The sequence below is a fragment of the Tripterygium wilfordii genome, chromosome 20 (genome assembly GCF_013401445.1).
Source record: "Tripterygium wilfordii isolate XIE 37 chromosome 20, ASM1340144v1, whole genome shotgun sequence".
In the NCBI taxonomy this organism is placed as follows: Eukaryota; Viridiplantae; Streptophyta; class Magnoliopsida; order Celastrales; family Celastraceae; genus Tripterygium; species Tripterygium wilfordii.
Window position 1 is genome coordinate 3,782,862 of NC_052251.1, and position 20,292 is coordinate 3,803,153.

A 20,292-nucleotide genomic window follows, 5' to 3' on the forward strand; every position below is an offset into this window, starting at 1 on the left:
TTCACCACAACACCAGCATTGCATGATTGACCCGTACCCATCAATTATTCGTCTTCATGATACATGTAAAAATAACCTCTCAATAATACTCCCAAATAAGATAAGTCCTTATTTTACTCAGTTACTTTCAATTCATCATCATCAAAACCTTTATACCAAAAATTTGAGGTCAGTTACATGAATTTATGAGAACATCAACGTAAATCCACTACGTGTATTCATTTTCTCTATTAATTTTTATCATAAATCAGACATTCATCCAAAAGTAGAATACCCGTCTTTCCATACTGGTATGGTGCTTATCACAAAAGACTAATTATTAGTGCCTTGGTGAGTATTTAGAGTTTATGTTTATTTTATAGTTATGTTGTTTGATCATGGAAATAAATGAATTGGATTACTAGTAAATATTTTTTTTATATTAATTGAGGATTTTATTTGGTGACCTCTGCCCTAAGATTTGATTACTAGAAATTACAGGTGGAAAAAGAACTTATGGTATCTTTTTAACTTTTAAAAAATTATTACTCCCCAAAGGATAATGCTTGAGACCCCAAAAAGTGACCCCTAAAAGACCCCATTTAATGTGAGGTGTTGGATGTGAAATGGATCCTACATGTGTATTTTTAATCAATGACTATTTTAATATCACATAGATTTGGGGAACATTTGAGGGTCAGATTTTAGGGGTCTCTAGCATTGTCCCTCCCCAAAATAGAGTCTTTTGGAGGGAAGAGATGACTAATTAAGTTATTTATATGTTAAAGACCTATTTTTTTTACACATAATATTTTTAACATAAAAATAGAGATAAATTAAACTAATTTTCTTTTCTTTTTTTATCTTCCTAAACATGAGAGAGGGAAAATTATTCTTCCTTCCCTTCTATCCCCTTCTCTTCTCTTCCCTCTAAATCCCTCAAGCCAAACACACTCTAAATGGATGGGAGGGGGCTCCAATTCCGACTCCAATTATCCCCAAAAAGTAATGTTAAATCGTGATTTTTTTTTTAAAAAAAAATGACATATTAGAGTTTAGGAATTAGAAATTGGGGCTTAGGGTTTAGGGCTTAATTATTAGTGTTTAGGGTTTAGAGTTTAGGATTTAGGGTTTAGAATTTAGTATTTAGATTTTTTTCCAAAAAGTTATGTTAAATCATTAATTTTTTTTAAAAAATGACATACTAGAGTTTAGGAGTTAGAAATTAGGGTTTAAGGCTTAATTATTAGTGTTTAGGGTTTAGAATTTAGTATTTAGATTTTTTCTCAAAATCTACTATATTATAACATTATGAATACCAAAATACTTAATCACATATTTTAATTCATGATTTAACATAATTTGGGAGAGAATTGGAGTCGAAATTGGAGCCCCCAATCCTATATACTAAATACTTACAGTTATATGGATTTTTTTTTTCTAAGAACCTCTAATTAGTTTTAGGTCCTCTTGGTTAATTTTCTATTAACCGTTTTTGTTTAAACTTTTTAAATCAACAATTTGAAAGTTTTTGGTTTCAAAATAAGGTCCCGTTAACGGATTCCCTCAATGGCGACATTGTATTATGGTGTTTAATGGAACCAACATTAGCAAGATCTAGACAATGGGTAAGTTGTACTGTTTTCGTGATCATACCCAAATGCACAGGTAAATCTAGCTTAAATGTAAATAACTAGTTTGACTTCACTTATAATCTAAAATGGAAACTTACAATGGTCTAGAATTGTGGGGGAACTAATATTGAATCCATATTTAGAAAGGACACTAACTCTAAATAGAGTCCAACTCCCATTAGGAAAGAAATCCGAATCGAAACTACCCTCCGAGAAATCCTCATGAATATCAAAGAAAGGGAGACCTACCCCTGCAACAATTAGAACTCTTCAACTCATATATAAAAAAAAGGGACCTTAGTCGCCATATAAAATTTATTCTGAATCCTGCACTTTCAATTGTTGGTTTTGAGGAAAGCTCCGAATAACAAGCAGTATTCCTTAGCAAAATTTTGTGTTGACTTAAGCATCAGAGAGATTCCCCCGAACATACTCTCGATGCCCTACCGTAATTTGCGTTCGTTCTATGTGCAGGAAGGAATTCTTCACTACAAAGTCTCACTAAGCTAGGGTCAGTCCTATTTTCAACATCATCAATTATCCTAGTGATTGGTTGCGCCCGACCAGACATTAGATTGAATATTAATTAAAATATGTGAGATTAATAAATCAATAATAATTGATTATTATGTAGTATTATCATACATATAATCCCATTAATTAATATGCAATGCTATGGAAGAGAAAAAATTGAAGTCTACTAATCGGAGATGACTCGGTTGGTAATCGGGTAGGTTAGACATATGTGCGTTCGATTTCAATGACAAACATTTTTCCAATGGTAATTTAAAAAAAAAAATTTGAAGTCGGAAAGTCATTTCACTCAACAGAATAAATAATTACAGGAAAAACTACCATTCGCATGCTAACTAATGAGAACTTACGCAACCAAAAGTTTTAACCAAAACAAATCTACCTCTTTTTTATGGATTTAAGATTTGTTTTAGCTTCCCCAAAATGGCCGGAGCAGCGGAGGCTATCTTATTCAATCTCCGCTTAGGCGTCGGTCGTCGACAATCAACATCCAACGAAGAAGAAAAAGACGACGACGACGTACAAGGCTCGGGCAAAGGCTCCGGCGATTTACGCTTATTTGTCACCCTCACAGGCTCATAGTCATTAGAGCCAATTAAATGTGGAAAGTTTAGCTTAGCCTTGGAGCCACGAATTTTAAAGGCGGCTCTGTCATAAGCCAAAGCCGCATCCTCAGGTGTCTCGTACGTACCGAGCCAAACTCTTGCGCCCTTCTTTTTAAGCTCTCTAATTTCGGCCGCATAGGTCCCCCATGGCCTCCTCCTCACACCTTTATATTTCTTCGGCTTTGGAACCGCGTGATCCCGACACGCCTCCGCGTTTGGCTCCGGTTGCGGTGATTGAAACTCAGCTGCTGGAGCCTCACAAATACAATCAGTATCGACGCAATCGACCACCGGAGTGTCGGTTAGTGTGATGCATGTGGCATTGATGTTATTCTCTGATTCTGCAACTTGCAAAGCATCTACGGTGTCGTTAACGACATTGAAATCCATCGGAGGATGCTTGAAGAAATCATCTTCCTCCATCAGAAGAAGCCTAATTGACTCCAAAACGGTATCATCAAAGTCTGGTACTCCTCCATTAATTCTAATGTCACTAGTATTCATTTTTGATAAGTGTGTTTATTTGAGTTGCTGGAATAGTACTGTGATATATATATATATATATGTATATATGTGTGTTTTTGTCAGTGTGTCAGTGTGGGTGTGCGAGTTTCATGTAGAGTAGTGTAATAACTAATTAATTAAAAATTGAGCAATAATCGAGTTGGTGCACGTGAAACATTTGTTTTTATATGGAGTTGTAAGTTGTAACCACTAGGGTTTAGGTATATGATACTTTTGGCATCCATCGAAAATTGTTGAGAAACGGTAATCTCGATGCAGGGGTGCACCACATGATACCATGTCTGGTGTCAGATATTAATTTGAGTGAACATTGAGTGATAATATCTTACAAAATTATTCTTATATCGTAAAAGGTTTTTAGTATAGTGCTTCTTCTCTTGTGCATTCAACAAGAGATCAGCCGCAGTCCTTTTTGACAGTTTAGGATAGGAGTATTTGGATTGTGGATGGGGTGTGTGTCCTTTTTGACAGTTTAGGATAGGAGTATTTGGATTGTGGATGAGGTATTGAGGTGTGTGTTCAAGCGTGCAAATATTTACTATCCGTTCAAATATTCTTAATATGAGGATTCTTGCATCAAATCTAACATTTCACCAAATGAGTTGTGTACAACCTGAGAACACAAAATGACTAGAGCTGTTGGTTTGAGGTTACTTTCCAAAAAAAGGTGAAAGAAGACAAATACCGGATTGAAAGAACTTCATTAACTAGCACGATATTGACATTTGCAAACATGAAGGATCATGGAAAACTGCCTTCCTTCTTGCTGGAAGGATTGTTGGGTCAAAATTCATAACTGCAACATCCTTAAAGTAATGGACATATATCATGGTGAGCATCCCAGGTCGTGCTCCTTCTGCAAGGTGGATGGGGAAGTGTTGGGAATACACATTCTGCTCCACTCTCTTGTATTGTATGCTTTGTGCTTGAGATCGAGGGAAAATGGCTAACAATCGCCATACTAATAGTGCTCTTGGATGCTTGAACGTGGGGGAAGGTTTTCTCTTTTTCAAAGTGTAGGACAAATGTGATTTTGTTCTCTGGTTGGTGTGTAGTTGCTGGAGACATGTATGATATACTTTAGGAACGTGCAGGCTACAAACTCTGAAATCTCTTGAACTTCCTCTGTGCTTATCTAGCTGAAATATCGGTTTTCCTTCTATCAAACTGTTTTAGAATAAAATAATTATGACAATGAATCCCTTGATTGTAGCCTTTTGGACCTGGTTCTTCAAACATTCCTAATTTTCAACAACTACCTCGTGAATTTAAGCTTAATTAATATTAGATTTACCTACAAAATGAACAAATTTAGTCTAGCTAAGATATTGTTGCCATTGTCAAGTGTCCATTGGTGATTGGTTGACCATTGTCAATTGTAGCCATTGTCACGTGTCAGCATGTGACTTGAGGTCACGTTTGGTACAAACACATAGTGGGTGTTTGGCAGTGCGTTTGTACAGCGTTCAGTTGCAACACACCTCACAGCACCACAGTTTTTTGTGACACGCCAAACAGATTTTGCGTTCCAACTCACCTCACAGCACCACAGTTTTTTACCTCACAGCACCTCACCACACCTCACAGCACTCCCAAACGCTTACAATGTATGTTGAATTGTCCTACGTAATCAAATTAGGTCAATTATTTTATTTTAGATTAATATACAATATAAACATTAAGTGATTTTATATTAATATTATTAGTCATCTAATATAACCGTAATTTAGATACGCCAAACGCACCTCACAGCACCACACCGCACCGCACCACAGTTTTCAAAGTGATGCGTCAAACAGCTTTTTGCGTTCCAACTCACCTCACAGCACCACAGTTTTATAACTCACAGCACCACACAGCACCTCACAGCACCACAGTTTTATATTGACAAATTTTGTTTAATTAATCCGTCAGTAACACAAGTGCTAGATTTGGGTGGGGATAAATAAATTTTCCTTCTGAGATAATTAATTTAGTTAAAGAAATGTAATAAATATAGGGTTATTGAGAGATTTCCTTTCCATAACACTTGTAAGTGTAAAGTTAACCACCCTTACACATAGGGTCCGTTTGGGAATGCTTTGTATTTTGATGCTGTGAGGTGAGGTGCGGTGAGGTAAAAAATTGTGGTGCTGTGAGGTGAGTTGTGCTGACAAAAAGCGTTTGGCTTGTCAAAAAAAAACTGTGGTGAGGTCAGTTGATGTCCAGTTTAGCGTTTGGATGAACAAAATTACGGTGAGGTGAGCTGATATAATTATAAGTTGTAACAAATATATACATATTATACATTAATACCAAATACATATATTTTATACATTATTACATAATATATTATACAATAATATTAAATATAATTAGTTCATTTTATGCTGCACTATATATCATATAACTCTGCGGCAATCATATCGCGTAAAGTGGTCATCTCTAAATCTTCATTGAAATGTGAAGGCTCCCCAACATCCACCGAAGTACCAAAGTCGTCGTCATTTCCCATGACCATAGATTCGTTACCATATGCGATAAAATCTTCATCCTCAATAACGTGCCTTCGAATGAAATTGTGCAAGGCCATGCACGCAACAACAATCTTGACTTGAGTACAAAATTTATATGACGGCATCCGAGTTAGGATCAACCATTTCTTCTTCATTACACCGAAAGTACGCTCAATGATACTTCGTAGAGAAGAATGAGTATGGTTGAATGCTTTAAATGCTATGATGATCTTTTTCCAACCCTCTTTAGAAAAATGAGTGTTTGGCCTATCGCCAGCTTTTTGATGTTCGACACATATGTCAACAAAAATTGTTGTCAATGCGGCATCCCATTGTGCCTTGTCAGTTTGTGTTGAGTCTCCAACAACTTGAGTATTTGTTTGATTCATTCTACAATAGGCTAAAAATAAGAAAGATATATTTGACACAAAACTGAGTCTCACCATCAATCACAGTAGTATTCATACAATCATACGTACAAAAGAGTAGCATGATCAATGGTGAGGATTATAACTAATGCTTGCTTGTACTCATGGTATTAATGGATTGAAAAAAGCTGGGAAATTTTTCCAGAACCGTACATCAAACCCAAAGATAATGAAACAATTTTTTTAGCCAAAACTGGATAATAGACTACTCTATGAAAGAATCAATGAAATGAATCATATGAAAACTTCTTCAATATACAATTGGCAGCTCGTAATTAGCTATGATGACCATAAATCAACACAAAACAACGAGATACAACACATATAAATTACCAGAAAATGGAGAATGAAGCATAATAAAGAGATAATAGTACAAATATATAAAATAAAAAAAAAACGAAGAAACATATTACCTGAAACTATCACGGTTGAGATTTGTTGCAGTTGGGTTCTCTCCTTGACGGCAGTGGTGAAGAGTGGCAGAGGAATAGTTCACGATTTAGGTTTTCTTTTGTTTGATGGCAATTACATGAATTTTTTTGACGCCGAAAAAAGGCTCCGTGTTTTTTTAAGTCAAACAACGTTTGTCTTTAACTGCTTTTTTTGATAAAGCACCTGTACCCAGCTTTCAGTTCAAACACAATTAACTCCGTCCACAATACAACTCACCCCACGCCCAAACAACAAAAAATGTGAAAAACGTCGTTATACTGCTTTTAATGCCGTTTTTATTGTGCCCAACGCAGACACAAACGGGCCCATACAAATCTTATCACTTACAACTTTAATTTCCCAAAAACGCTATGAAAATTCTATTCTCAGATCTGTAAGTTGCGATACCTTTATAGACAGCTAGTGGAGGTGTACGGATATGAGCTATTATGTATTGAAGTTTGAAGTTGGCTTTGTAATACCTCGTACTTTTAGAGTATTTGTACGATCAACACATGTTGAGTATGTATCCATTGACCCACGGGTAGACAAGTTTGAATAGTCAAACTAGTGGTTTAAAAACATTAGAATATAATATCGAGTGATTCGAGGTGGATTATAAGGGTTTGAGACTCATTTCTGAGTATTAAAATTACTTAGAAATAAATTCAGATCGAATAGGAGAGGTGTCCGTGGAAAAAGAGGTAAATAGGGACTATAGTGTCCAATTCCGATCGAACGGAATTTGTTCCTGTATAAAATTATTTAGGAAAAATGGGTAGCTATTCGGATGGCCTGTCCAGCCGTTCGGACAACACCCAAATTTTTGCACGCGTGTATTTGTCTTAAAACACTTATTTTCGCGATTTCTCTCAAACCCTCCTACCTAAACAACCCTCAAACCTCATTTTCTTTCAAAATTTCTCATCTCCATTATCCAAGGTTATTAATCAAGGTTTTCATCTAACTTGAGTTGTTTTCAAGTTGGATTTTGAATTATCTTTGTAGATTACATGTTCTTCAACTTTTCTCTTTGTTCTAATTTTAAAGGTTTGAACCCAAACTCGAATCCATGAATTGTTGCATCTTTAGAGGCCTAAAAGAAGCCTGAATCACTTCCTTTAATTTATTTCTACACCCTTAGTAAGTCCCTTAAACCTAAAAGCTTGTATTTGGGGATTTGGGTGATTTGAGATTTTAGGGTTCATGAGTATTTCGAGATTTTGGTTTGAACAAACTATTTTTAGACTGTTATTGATAAATTGTGTTGTTTACGGATAATTGACTTAATGGATAGTACGGAAAGCATTTAGTGTGCATGTGGGTCGATTTGGTGATTTCGATAAAACGCTATGGAGGAGAGGTAGGGGATTTCTTATTTTGAACTCTTAAGCTTCAATATTATTGTTGTTGCTTACTCTTGAAGTGGTAATCCGTGTGGAAACCACTCTTTGCATGACCATAGATATTCCTTCAATAAATTGTTATTTAACTATTATTTGAGCTTTGGTGTTTGAATGGCCATGGCGTGTGTTTCCTTGGACTTCGAATTTATTTGAATGCCTAGTCCTTGAAGTATTTCAATTATTGAGATTGTTGGTCTCTTTCTCTAAAATAAATTCGTATTTCTTGACATGTTATTAATTTGATATTGGTGGATCCTTCCTAAACCATGTCCTTGTTGTCCCTCCCTTGGAAATGGTTATTCCCCTCGTGATGTGATGTTTAATTTTGAATGTTTCTTAGGAGAAAGGGGTTCATGCATTTATGGTTTTGAAATTGTATGGGTTGCAAATCTTTACATTAAATAAAGTCACGCCTTCCAATAAATATATATGCATATATCTATGAAAATTCTGAGGTAAGGGAAGTGAAGAATCCATCTGACATCATTCATTTGGTGTAAGTGCGGCCTGCACAAGTGATGGGATCCGCGCGTGAATGGTGTTAGATAGATCTTGTACTTTAAATAAATCGCACCTGAGAAGCACTATATATATCGTGTTTTTCTCCTATGTGAACCACATTAGTGAACCAAATTTGTGGACCTAATCCACAACAGTTTGATCTACTAGATGGCTGCAGATCAAACATAACTTTTAACCCGACGTTCCCAAAATTGGGTTCTCCCAAATTGGCCTCTTTTCTTCAACATTAGAGACATCTCCTTCCGTAGACCTTCTTCTTCCGTCATCTATGTCGCCCCTATTCTACGAGCTTCAACATCTCTTTCTTCCTCGATTCTTAATTTCGGTCATTGACATACCCATTATGACAGCAAAAGAAGCTAACACAAAATGTTCTAAATTAAGACAAGACATCACTAAACCAAACATCATTCTTAATTATAGCCGTTGCCCAGCCTCATACAATGATCCAACAAAAGTCACCACTCGAGGAAGCTTCTTCGGCAATCACCAGAAGCAAGATCTAGGAGGTTAAAGTAAGACCTTGAAGCCATTATGACAGCAGGTGATCTACTTTCTACCAAAAGAGAAACTCAATGACTATGTCGATGCGTCTCGAAATCGAGTTCTACAGAGAAGAAGTCCCCACAAAACTAAATCAAAAAAGAATTACCCACAATTATTTAAATTTAGAAACAAAAACAATTGAAAGACACCTAAATTCCAGAAAATGCTAACTTTCAGAAATATTGTCCAACAATTCATATTTTTGAAAACCTTAACCCACATCTAATCCTTTACAGTTCACACAACTAAGGATTTCTACAATAACACCCGATAACTATTGTTCATCTCAACAATCGATCTGAACACCATCAACCTGGGTTCACGATCTCAACACCATCCACTTTTTCCGTGGCACCATCCACCAAGGTCATCACCATCACCGTGGTTGACGATGGTCATTGGGACATCTCCGTCGTACCACCACCTGGGTTCATGATGTTCGGTGGGTCCTCGCGATTTGGAGAAGGGAACTGGGTGGAACTCCTGAGGAAAGGAGATTGTTGGGGGGTTTACGAATCGAAGAATAAGGCATTTCAAAAATCGTCTATGGTCGGGTGATACGGGGGTTTGGGAACCGTAGTCAAGCGAAGAGGGGAAGAAGAGAGATGATTTTGGAAGAAGACGGAAGGGGAAGGGAGATGTGGAAGGAAACAAGCGTACAAAGAACCCAATTTGGGTCATTTGGGTTAGAAGGATGGATTTGATCTGCCACCGTTGGACAGATCCAACGATTGTAGATGAAGTTCACAAACTTATTCCAGATAGGAGAAAAACACTATGTATGTATGTATGTATGTATTACCTGGTTTCCTTAAATCTTGCATGTTTTGGACAAATAGGAGGTTGATGTGAAAATATTCTAAACTTTGGAATAACGTAGCATGCATCATGAATCTAATTAGATTTTGTGTAAAACCCCATATTTTCAGTAGGGGTACAATTGAGTTTAAATAAATGCTTTTGGGGTAGGTGAACAAATTATATAATATTGGGGTAAAAATTGGAATTCCAAAAGAATACCAAATGCCTAAACCTAATTTTCAGGGTATAAATACCTCTTATGGTATTTGATTTTCTACAAAAACCTAAAAAAATACCTATACTATAGCTGCACAAACCAATGCCCCGGTCAAATAAAGTTTGTCATCGTAGTTATCTTGAAAACGAAGAATTTTGGGTAAGCCCTCTGTTTCTCTTTTACTCACCTCCATCCCTATGAATGTGTGATGAGTTGGAGTAGATGGGATTTTCTGATGATTTATGTCCTTTGAAATTGGGAGTTGGAAATTACAGAGAAGAGTTTGATCTGAGGAGAAGACCCTGCTGGAGGAACAAAATCTTGTTACAGGTGAGCCAAGTTCACCGTTATAGTTTACATGCATGTTAAACCAAGGTGGCAGCCGTGATCGCGTTGAGTGATACGGACATCACCAATGTGATGTCAGGTGACAGAGGGAGTCATAATTGTATCCCCTGGGAAAAGATGGGTCGCCGAAACTGGTTATCCGGTTATGAAGTTTTGTATATAGGCTATAATACCCAACCACTCAAGGTGATATTGGGGAGAACTCGGGCCCAGCGACCACGTCAGGGGTGATTGACGGTATGAGGCGATGTTAGCTCCACCAACGACAACCAGAATTTTTGCCATTGGTGGAGAGATCGGTGACACCGATTTAGATGTCACAGTGTGTCACGCCCCAACCCTCTGAGTGTGAGAAAAATGAGAAAATGACACAACAACACCACAGACAACAATAAATCAAGCAAAAAGTCGGACAACAACTCCCCATAAATTGGAGAATGCCTCCCTACAAAAATATAAAAGAAATTCATGACATAATATCCAACAGAATCCAAACCAAGACCCTCAAGGCCCACATCCACCTTCGTACTATTCGACACAGGTGTCCCAAAAACCCGGAGCACCCTCCTGGTCGTCCAACATAAATCCAGAAATACAATCTCATAATACATAAATATATATCTAAATCCAAATCAAAATAACACATTCAAGTCCAAAACACAAGTGAGTCATCAGTCCAGGCTACCACGGTCATGCCCCCTCTTGCTAATCTGAAGGACATATATCAGAAGCAGACTTACCTGAAAGGATAAGATATGAGGGTATGAGCCGACTGCCCAGTAGGGATATAAAGAGTATAAATAAAGGCGGAAGTTTCAAGAAAGTAAATGCAACAATATGTCAATGATAAAATATGCACCCGGTCCTTCCAACCGAATCTCTAAACTATTCTCCAATGACCAACCAGTAGTAGCTCATTATTCTCGAGCATTTACAAGCACCAAAATATCCAAAACACCGGTAAATACTTGAGAATGTCAAATATTAGGCACAAGAGTCCCGAGCACACGGAGCACCCACTTGTCCCAATATTCGACTCAAGAGTCTCGATCACACGGAGCACCCTCTTGACCCAAGATCACTTAACGTGAAACACCCGAGTCCATATCCGGTGATCCACCATGCCACTAATAATGCACAAAAAAGAATGCAATGTCCACATACATCAACATTTCATGGAGAGCCTTTTCAAACATGTCAATCAAGCTTGACATTTTCAAGGGTTAATGTACAATGAATAAACAATTATAGATATAGCAAATAACAAGAATAAAATAGGGGCTCGATCTTTTTTGGAACAAACAAAGAGTAGCCCAAATGAACTTACTAAACCAAACAATAATATATGATATCCAATAAGAGGAAATTCAAGTCACTTTTACGAAATTTGAAGAATCCAACAAAAATGGCGAAAAATCCTTACCTCAAAGCGAATTGTAAGTTCTTACCACAAAAGTAACGTATACTCCTCGTAAATTCACTAAACTATTCAATGAAATAAACTCCATCAATATTTCCATGTTCACCAATCACTCAAGTCTCACATTCCATACTCTAAAATCCAACCCATTTCTTATAAATCCACATTCTACCTTAAATTCAAAGGTTAAACAATCTAATCCCACTATATATTATTCCTCATGCCAACTCAACCTTAATTAAAACAATTTGAGATAATAAACCTTGCCTTGAAACTTGTTAGCACCACCAAATCAAGAATTCAAACTCTCCTCTTGGATTGGTTCACAACCCACACTTGAACCTAGTAGTAGAACATGATTAGAGTCTAATTTGAGCTATTAGGTAAAGAAAAAACTCAATTTGAACCAAAACCCTCATGACCCATTTAACCCACAAACCCTAGGTTCAAAGACTTACCTTAATCCCTTCTCTTTCTATAAGCAAATGAAGTGGGGGTGTAGACTCCAACCAAAGAAAGTCTTGTCCGGCCGGAAAACTCGCCGGAGTGGAGCTACCGTGTCGAATTTGAGTGTGTGGAGGAAAGAAGCCAAAAGCTTCTCTTTTTTTTTCATTTTAAAACTGTTTTCGGGTGAAGGTCTGCGCCTTCACCCATTCCTATATTTTTTTGTTTTACAATCATTTATTTTATCCTTTTACTTAGTTCATCCCAATTTCATTTCAAATATTCTTTAAGTCCTTCTAGTAATTCTTTTTAGCCCACAATTTTACTCTTTTCATAACAAACCATTTTTATTCTTTTTATTTATTTATTTACTTTTTTTTTTGGGACGGAGTATTACACGGCATCACCTGTGCCCACTCTAAGAAACTACAGCACAAAGAACTGAAGAAGTACATGGGTTGGGGGGAAAGGGCTGGCTAGTGACTTGGCCTAGTGGACCATTAAAGGAAATCAAAGCCAATGGATTAGCCGGCCATAAAAGGTATCCAAATGGATCATTTAATAAAATATTGGCCCATGTTAAATTGGATCTAACATATAGGTAGTGGTGTCCACCGGATCGGGTTTTGGGTTATCGGATCGGGTTTGGTCCGACCCGATAATTTTTGACAAAGAAGTGCCCCGCCCAATAACCCTGTTAAGGGATACCGGGTTATCGGGTCTCGGGTTACCGAGTTATCGGGTTTTTCGGACCGGGTTCCGGGTTACCCGATAAGACTTGACTGGATACCACCAGATTTGTGAAATTCAATCAATGGATCGATCTCTCACCAATGCAACCGGAAAATAGAAAATGAGGAAATTGATTGTACTCCAACCATTTCCTCCTCCACTTCAAATCTCACACTTTCCCTCAACAAGTCATAGATCTATTAGGCTTTGGGCTGTGCATGGTGAGGTACGGTGGGCAGTGGGCACAGATATGGGGTAGCACGTCAACCATCTATGACTGTATTAGATCTTCTTGTTCTTAGCTGTAATCTGCAGAGAATGAAAGTCTTGTGTGGCCATGTGAGTTTATTAGTGAAAGAGAGATAGAAGGAGATAAAAGAGTGTCGTTAGTGAATGAGAAAGAAGAAGGCAAAAAAGAGATAGAAGAAGACAAAAGAATTTAAAACAATGCAGTTTTAGTTATCTTTAGTTACGAAAATGTTAAATGGCCCAAGTAATTTCAACCCAATAAATCCCAATCTGATGTGGCGCTGAGTTGGCAGTCCAGTCATGAAGCCAACATGGATTTACATAGGTTTTAAAGTCTGGCTCAATTTGTTTCTCGCTAATATCACATACGGTTCCCGCTTCTTCCATTTTGCATTCTCTAACCTAGTTTCTTCTCTCACTTCTTCCCTTAACGATTTCGCAACCTAGTTTCACTCTCATAGTCTGTAATGTAGTCGTATTTCACTGCCTCAAAGAGAAGACACAGCTCGAGAAGTTGGTTTGCAGGTGGAGGATCATTTAGCAGATTTTATGGGTTTCGTCGCTGCGGTATGTGTTCAATGTTGATGGTACTCTCACTGTGTTCCATGGGTATGATATGTTTTGCATTGTTTTGTCTGGGTATTTTTGAGGTGACTCACACATAGCAAAAGGAGCTTCGCTACTGCTTTTTGGGGATTGCATTGTTTATTTTATAGGGATTTATTCAGCAGTATTACATTGTTACTTGGGACACATAGAGGAGCTTGGTTAGTGACATTTATCGATTGCATTGTTTATTTTCACAGGGATTTATCGCATGCATTGCATTGTTAATTGGGGAGGTTGGTTGTTGATTCTATACGAATTTGTTTGGGGAAATCATTGATGTCTTGTTACATAGGATTGTTTTGGTAGGTAATTGAGTTGTTTTCTATGGCAATGTTAGGAGTTTGTCTATTTAACGACAAATTGGAGAATATCTCCTTATTTGGTCATATGCATTATTTATGTTATGATGATTGTAGTTCATTTATTGGTTCAGGGATAACTATTGCATTGTTTATATGGTTCATTGTGTTGTTTTTTACATTGAGATTTACTGGTTCATATTTGACATGAATCACATTGTTCGTTTTACAATGTAATTGTAGATTTTGGGAAATTTGATTTGGTTTAGTAATGGAAAGGCATGATGAGGCATATCATGGGTGGGAGGACCAGCAAATTGAGGGATTGAACATGGTCATGAACATTGATATATCTAGTTCAGATGATAGTGTTGAAGGTTTGGGAAATTTTGTTTCAGAAGAAGCTGAAGTTTCGTTGATTGGAATGTTTTTCGAAGATGAAAATCAAATGTTCCAGTATTACAAGAGACACAGGCAACGGACGGGATTTCCTGTGAAAAAAAGGACTATAAACAAGGATAAGGATGGATTGGTTAAATATTTGACATTCACATGTGGCAAAGCAGATAAAAGCAGTACGTAGACTAACAATTTCATAAATCATTGGTCAAATGCGAAGGTTGATTGTAAAGCTAGGTTAAGAGCCCGTTTATCTAAAGAGGGTAAGTGGGAAATTACAACTTTTATCGATGAGAATAACCATGTAATGAGTCCATCGAAGTCGAGGTATTTTAGTTACAATAGGTCAATTAACCCTCATGTTTAAAGGCAGCTGGAGATTAATGGCATAGCTGGGATTAGAGCCAATAAAAGTCACAATGCCCAGGTAACTGGTGTTGGGGGGCATGAGAAGTTATTGTTTTTGGAACAAGATACTAGAAATTTAATTGCAAAAACAACACGATTACGACTTGGCGAAGGGGATGCCAATGCAATTCAGAGTTATTTCAGCAAGATGCAATAACAGAATGATGAGTTTTTTTCACTAATTGATTGGGATGAGAAAGGTAGGCTGAAAAATGTTTTTGTATATGTAAGGAGTCGGGCAGCTTGTCGTGAATTTGGGGATGTCATTACGTTCGATACGACATATTTGACTAATAAGTATGACATGCCATTCACCCCATTTGTTGGTGTCAATCACCACGGGCAGTCAATCTTATTAGGGTGTGGGCTGATTTCGAACGAAGACACGGACACTTTCATATGGTTATTTCAGACTTGGCTCTCATGTATGCATAATGTTGGTCCTGCTGGGATAATAACTGACCAAGATGAGGCTATGAAAAATGCAATTGAAGTTGTGTTTCCTGCAACTAGGCATAGATTATGTTTGTGGCACATCATAAAGAAGGTGCCTGAGAAGCTTGGTTCATACAAGGAATATGCGAATATTATTTATGATTTGGGTGTAGTTGTTTATGAATCGCAGAGCACGTATGAGTTTGAAAGATGCTGGGAATCTATGATTGCTAAATTTCATTTGGCAGATAATGGTTGGTTGAAAACAATGTATGATCTTAGAGAGATATGGGTTCCAATATATGTGAAAAACTTTTTTTGGGCTGGTATGTCATCCACTCAGAGAAGCGAGGGTGTGAATGCATTTTTTGATGGTTATGTGAACTCAAAAACTACTCTTAGACAGTTTGCGGAGCAATACAATATTGCATTAAGGGACAAAGCTGAAAAGGCAAGTAAAGTGGATTTTAATTCATGCAACAAGCAACTCAAATGTGCTACTTCGTATGGAATGTAGAAACAAATTCGGAATTTGTACACTCAAAACAAGTTCCAAGAGTTTCAAAATGAGTTGACAGGGTTGATTTATTGTGGTATTAAATCTGTGGTTAACAATGAAAATCTGGCACATTTTTATGTTGAAGAGGATGTATTCTTTGGAGAAAAAGGAAGGAAGAAAGTTGAATACAATATGTGCTATGACAGAACTTCATTGACTGTCTTTTGTACATGCTGTAGGTTCGAGTTCAGGAGTATATTGTGCAGACATGCTATAACCGTGTTGGTTTGCAATGGACATGATCTAATCCCAACTCATTATATATTTAGGAGTTAGAGAAAAGACATAAGGAGACCTTATTCTCGAGTTAAGGTATATTATGATGGAATGTAGATTACAGGCGACCAACAATGGTATGATAAATTGTGTAACATGTTCACATATCTGGCAGATGACAGCGAACACAATTTTAACTATGTTGCGAACTTGATTGAAGGTGCGATGAGTATTGTTAGTGCGTTGACCACTGCCACAACTGTTAGTGCATTGAATGTGGTTGGTTGCTCGAATGATCCGTTAATTACAAGAGGCAAAGGACGTCCTCCATCTGTGAGGAAGAAAATGATTTTCAAGAGGTCTGATAGGAGCAACAAAAGAAGCAATGAAGTGCTGTCAACATGAACTGGAACAAGTGGAAGCATGGTAAGTTTTCTTCGATTTCTTAGTGTTAATTTTTTTCTTCAATGTAATATGTGATTCATTGACCTTTTATTGATTTTGGCTCTTTGATGTGCAGGACGCAAGTGAGGTGGATGGGTCAAACTTCATGTATTGAGGGGATGAATCACTTTATATATGTTTATGTTTTATGTTGTTGAAGGAACAAATACATTGGTGTTACGCAGACTATTTATATAGTAATTATCATGTAAAGGAACAATGTGGTGGATTGTATTATTTTTTTCCCTAATGGTTTGTTGGCTGATTGTAAATTTATTGGTTTATTACGATTGCATTGCTTTTTTATTCATGCTTTGGGGTAGGATTGGACACTCGTTTGATAAGACCATAAATTTTATGGTCATTGCATTGCTCTTACCTCACATTGCATTGATACATTTATTAGGGATGTTTGAGGAAACCTACAACCAGTTGTGATGTAATAAATTTTATGGTTGCATTGCTTTTTTTTTTTCATGCTTTGTGGTAGGATTTGACACTCAGTTGAGAATACCAAAAATTTTATGGACATTGCATGTATTCATTGGTTAGTGATTTTAGATGACACATACACCCAGAAGTGATGTAAGAAATTTTTAGTTGCATTGTTGTTTTGGTCATGCTTTGTGGTAGAATAGCATTATGATATAGATACATACATTATGTGAGATTAGGTGATCGAACTAACATACAAAATAAATGCTATCACAGAAACCAAGTAGTGGACTAAATTATAGATGTGGCCAAACTGTCAAGCAATGAACAATGCAATTGATTACATTAGAGATGTGGCCATACTGCATTGTTTTGCACAATGACTTACAAAATTAATACTTCAACTGCAGTACCAAAAAAATATTTACACTTTTTTTAATTCCTAACCCAACCTTTTGGCACCATCTCCCTATACATGGCTTTTGTCATTGAGAAGTAAATGAACAACATGAGCTACAAACCTACGAATATCTTTCTCTTTTAAAGTCTACGGGATTGGTTTGTTGGTGAATATGCACTCCATTATGAGCATGACAATGATGCCACAATCAACGCTGTTTAAAAAACCAAAAAAATACAATTAAAAGAAGATAATTATTAAATTGCATTTAATATCAATGTCTTACATTTTGTTGGAAAACTTACGATGATGTTGGTTGTTGGGGTGTGTCCCTAACTGTTGAAAATGATGACTCTGTATTTGATGAGATGCCAGATGGGAATACGAAATTGTAGTACCTAATCTGTTATGTAAAAAAACATTAGGTACATAAATAATAAAATATATACTGTGAAGTTAAGAATTGTAATGTTTCCAACTTCGCTCTTCAAGGTCAAGGACAAGTAATGTCCAATGATTTGCAGTTGCATGTGATCCCTTGCTATGAAGTGGAAAGAGTATCTTCTTGTAATCCTTAACTTCCCTCACAAGCTTGTCAGTTAACTTTTGCTTCACAAGCTCATCGTTGTTTGTTCGGATGTATGCTTGAGTATAATGCATTTGATACTTTTTTTTTGTATGGCAAACAAAGAGACAAGAAACAGCAACTACAAACCACACCATGCCAGACCAAAACAATGATCCGGGGATCACACCCACTATACAACCAATATTGCAACTCTGGAAGCCGATGACTGGGAATGCTACCTGAAAGTCTCAAGGTAGCGGCCCATTTGGGGAAAGTATCCACCCAGACATTTTGATGTCTGCTAATCTTTGAAATAGACCAGCTCTTGAGCTTGTCTAGCTGATTGCAAGTCCCTTCTATTAGATTTTCAATAGCCCAAAGAGAGACCAAATCCGGTTGAGCAACCGCATTAACAACAATCAAAGCATCCCCTTCGAATTGCACCTTCTGCAGCCTGAGATCTAGACACCCCGTTGGACACCCAATCTCAAAGCCAAAGCCTCACCAACAGCTGGATCTACCCGGACGGCACATGAAACTGAAGCAAAAATGATATCCCCACCTAAAGATCGAGCAATGGCAGCTGAAGCAGTAAAGTTGTGACCCATAACTGTATCAAAATTTACCTTGATCCAATTCAAAGGAGGTGGAACCCAATTTGGATGAATAATATTTTGAACATAGCGAGAAATCCTCCAAGCTTGACAATGTTGATTATGAACATGCTGAATTTGAGCTACCACCAGGTTAATTGATCTCACTAGAGTCCCATGAAGAACATCATTTCTATACCTCCAAGTTTGGTCAAAAGTCACCAAAGCCAACAATTGAAAAGCTTGACAATCCTCTCTAGAAATACCAATCAGATTGGGATTCATCAACACCTTAACCCAATCCGCCCTTCCTCCATGAACCAAGGTAGGCACATTCGTGATCCATCTAGAATTGCTCCAAACCAAGAGAGAAATCAAGCATCCAAACATGAGGTGATCCAAAGTTTCCCTTTCAAGATTACAAATAGGACAAAGCTGCTGTTCCTCTGGAATATACAAAATACCCGACAATCGAGCCCTAGTAGGCAGAATATCCCAGATTATTTTCCACAATAACAGATGAAATCTAGCATGAACCTTCAATTCATCTTCCATAGTTGCTTCCAATAGATGTCAGAAGGTGACTCCAAATTCATTGGAATAGTGGCATTTGCATTTAACATATGATGCGCCACTTTTACTGAATATACTCCAGTATCATTAATATACCAAATCCACCTATCCTCACCCAAGCTTTCTGATAAATGAATTTGAATAATATTATCAACTGTTTCTTGCACGAATAGCATCTGAATCAATGGAATATTCCATCTTCTAGGATTAAAAAGCATTAAAAAGTCCACTGTGGAATCATCTCTCATAATGGAACTATTTTGTCGGGCAATTGGTTTATATCCAATCTGGCAAGGAATCTATGGGTCATGCCAAATCTTAGTACTTGTACCAGACTTGATGAGCCTACATAAACCCACCTCAAGCACTGGCCTAGCCTGCATTAGACCCTTCCAAACCCAAGAATCTGAGCCAATAGTTTGAGCTGCCATGAGATCACCCCCTCTAGGATTCATATATTTGCAGAATAACTGAGTTTTGCACATTGAATTTCCTCCACTTAGCATCCGCCAACTAAACATAGCAGGCATTGAGTTATTCATATGAATACTTCTTCTAAATCCCAAGGAGGGTACACAGAGAGTTCCACTTCTTCAAGTAGAGATGCCTAGTTCCATAGTCCCAACCCCACCAAAAGTCCCTCATAATAGCATCAAGTGAATTACAAGTATATTGAGGAAAACGAAATACCAACATACTATAGGAAGAAAGCGAAGAGAGAACTAACTTAATAAGCATACCCCGACAAGCCTGAGAAAGAACTTTAGCTTTTCACCCAGAGAGCCGCTGAAGCATCTTGTTCTTTACCCCCTCAAACCACCATCTCCTGTTTGAAAAATCGGTGATTGGCAATCCCAAATATACAGCTCTTGGCGGAGAAATTTGGAAGCTTAAAATGCCATTAATATTTTGTTGCACCCTCTCCGAGGCATTCCGGCTAAAGAACAAAGCAGATTTTCCAGAATGAATTTTCTGACCTGACCATAAGCAATACTTGTTAAGGCATCTTTGAATAGCGCAAGCTTCAGTCAAATTTG

At 37.3% G+C, this 20,292-nt stretch overlaps 3 protein-coding genes across 3 annotated transcripts; 1 reads left to right on the forward strand and 2 right to left on the reverse strand.

Moving 5' to 3' along the window:
• Positions 1 to 2,426: 2,426 nt before the first annotated feature.
• LOC119986874 (ethylene-responsive transcription factor 13-like) lies at positions 2,427 to 3,256 on the reverse strand. The gene has a single exon (XM_038831567.1). The coding sequence runs from the start codon at positions 3,254 to 3,256 to the stop codon at positions 2,537 to 2,539; it is 720 nt and encodes a 239-aa protein (XP_038687495.1). The 3' UTR covers positions 2,427 to 2,536.
• Positions 3,257 to 14,496: 11,240 nt separating this feature from the next.
• Positions 14,497 to 16,647, forward strand: LOC119986876 (protein FAR1-RELATED SEQUENCE 5-like). The gene is made up of 6 exons (XM_038831568.1): positions 14,497 to 14,757; positions 14,845 to 14,951; positions 14,994 to 15,051; positions 15,193 to 15,918; positions 15,985 to 16,251; positions 16,360 to 16,647. The coding sequence occupies exons 1-6, from the start codon at positions 14,497 to 14,499 to the stop codon at positions 16,645 to 16,647; spliced, it is 1,707 nt and encodes a 568-aa protein (XP_038687496.1).
• An 849-nt stretch (positions 16,648 to 17,496) lies between these two features.
• LOC119986877 lies at positions 17,497 to 19,237 on the reverse strand. Its single transcript, XM_038831569.1, has 2 exons — positions 17,827 to 19,237; positions 17,497 to 17,735 (listed from the first exon to the last, which is right to left on the reverse strand). The coding sequence occupies exon 1, from the start codon at positions 19,235 to 19,237 to the stop codon at positions 18,551 to 18,553; it is 687 nt and encodes a 228-aa protein (XP_038687497.1). The 3' UTR covers positions 17,497 to 17,735; positions 17,827 to 18,550.
• Between the last annotated feature and the right edge of the window lie 1,055 nt (positions 19,238 to 20,292).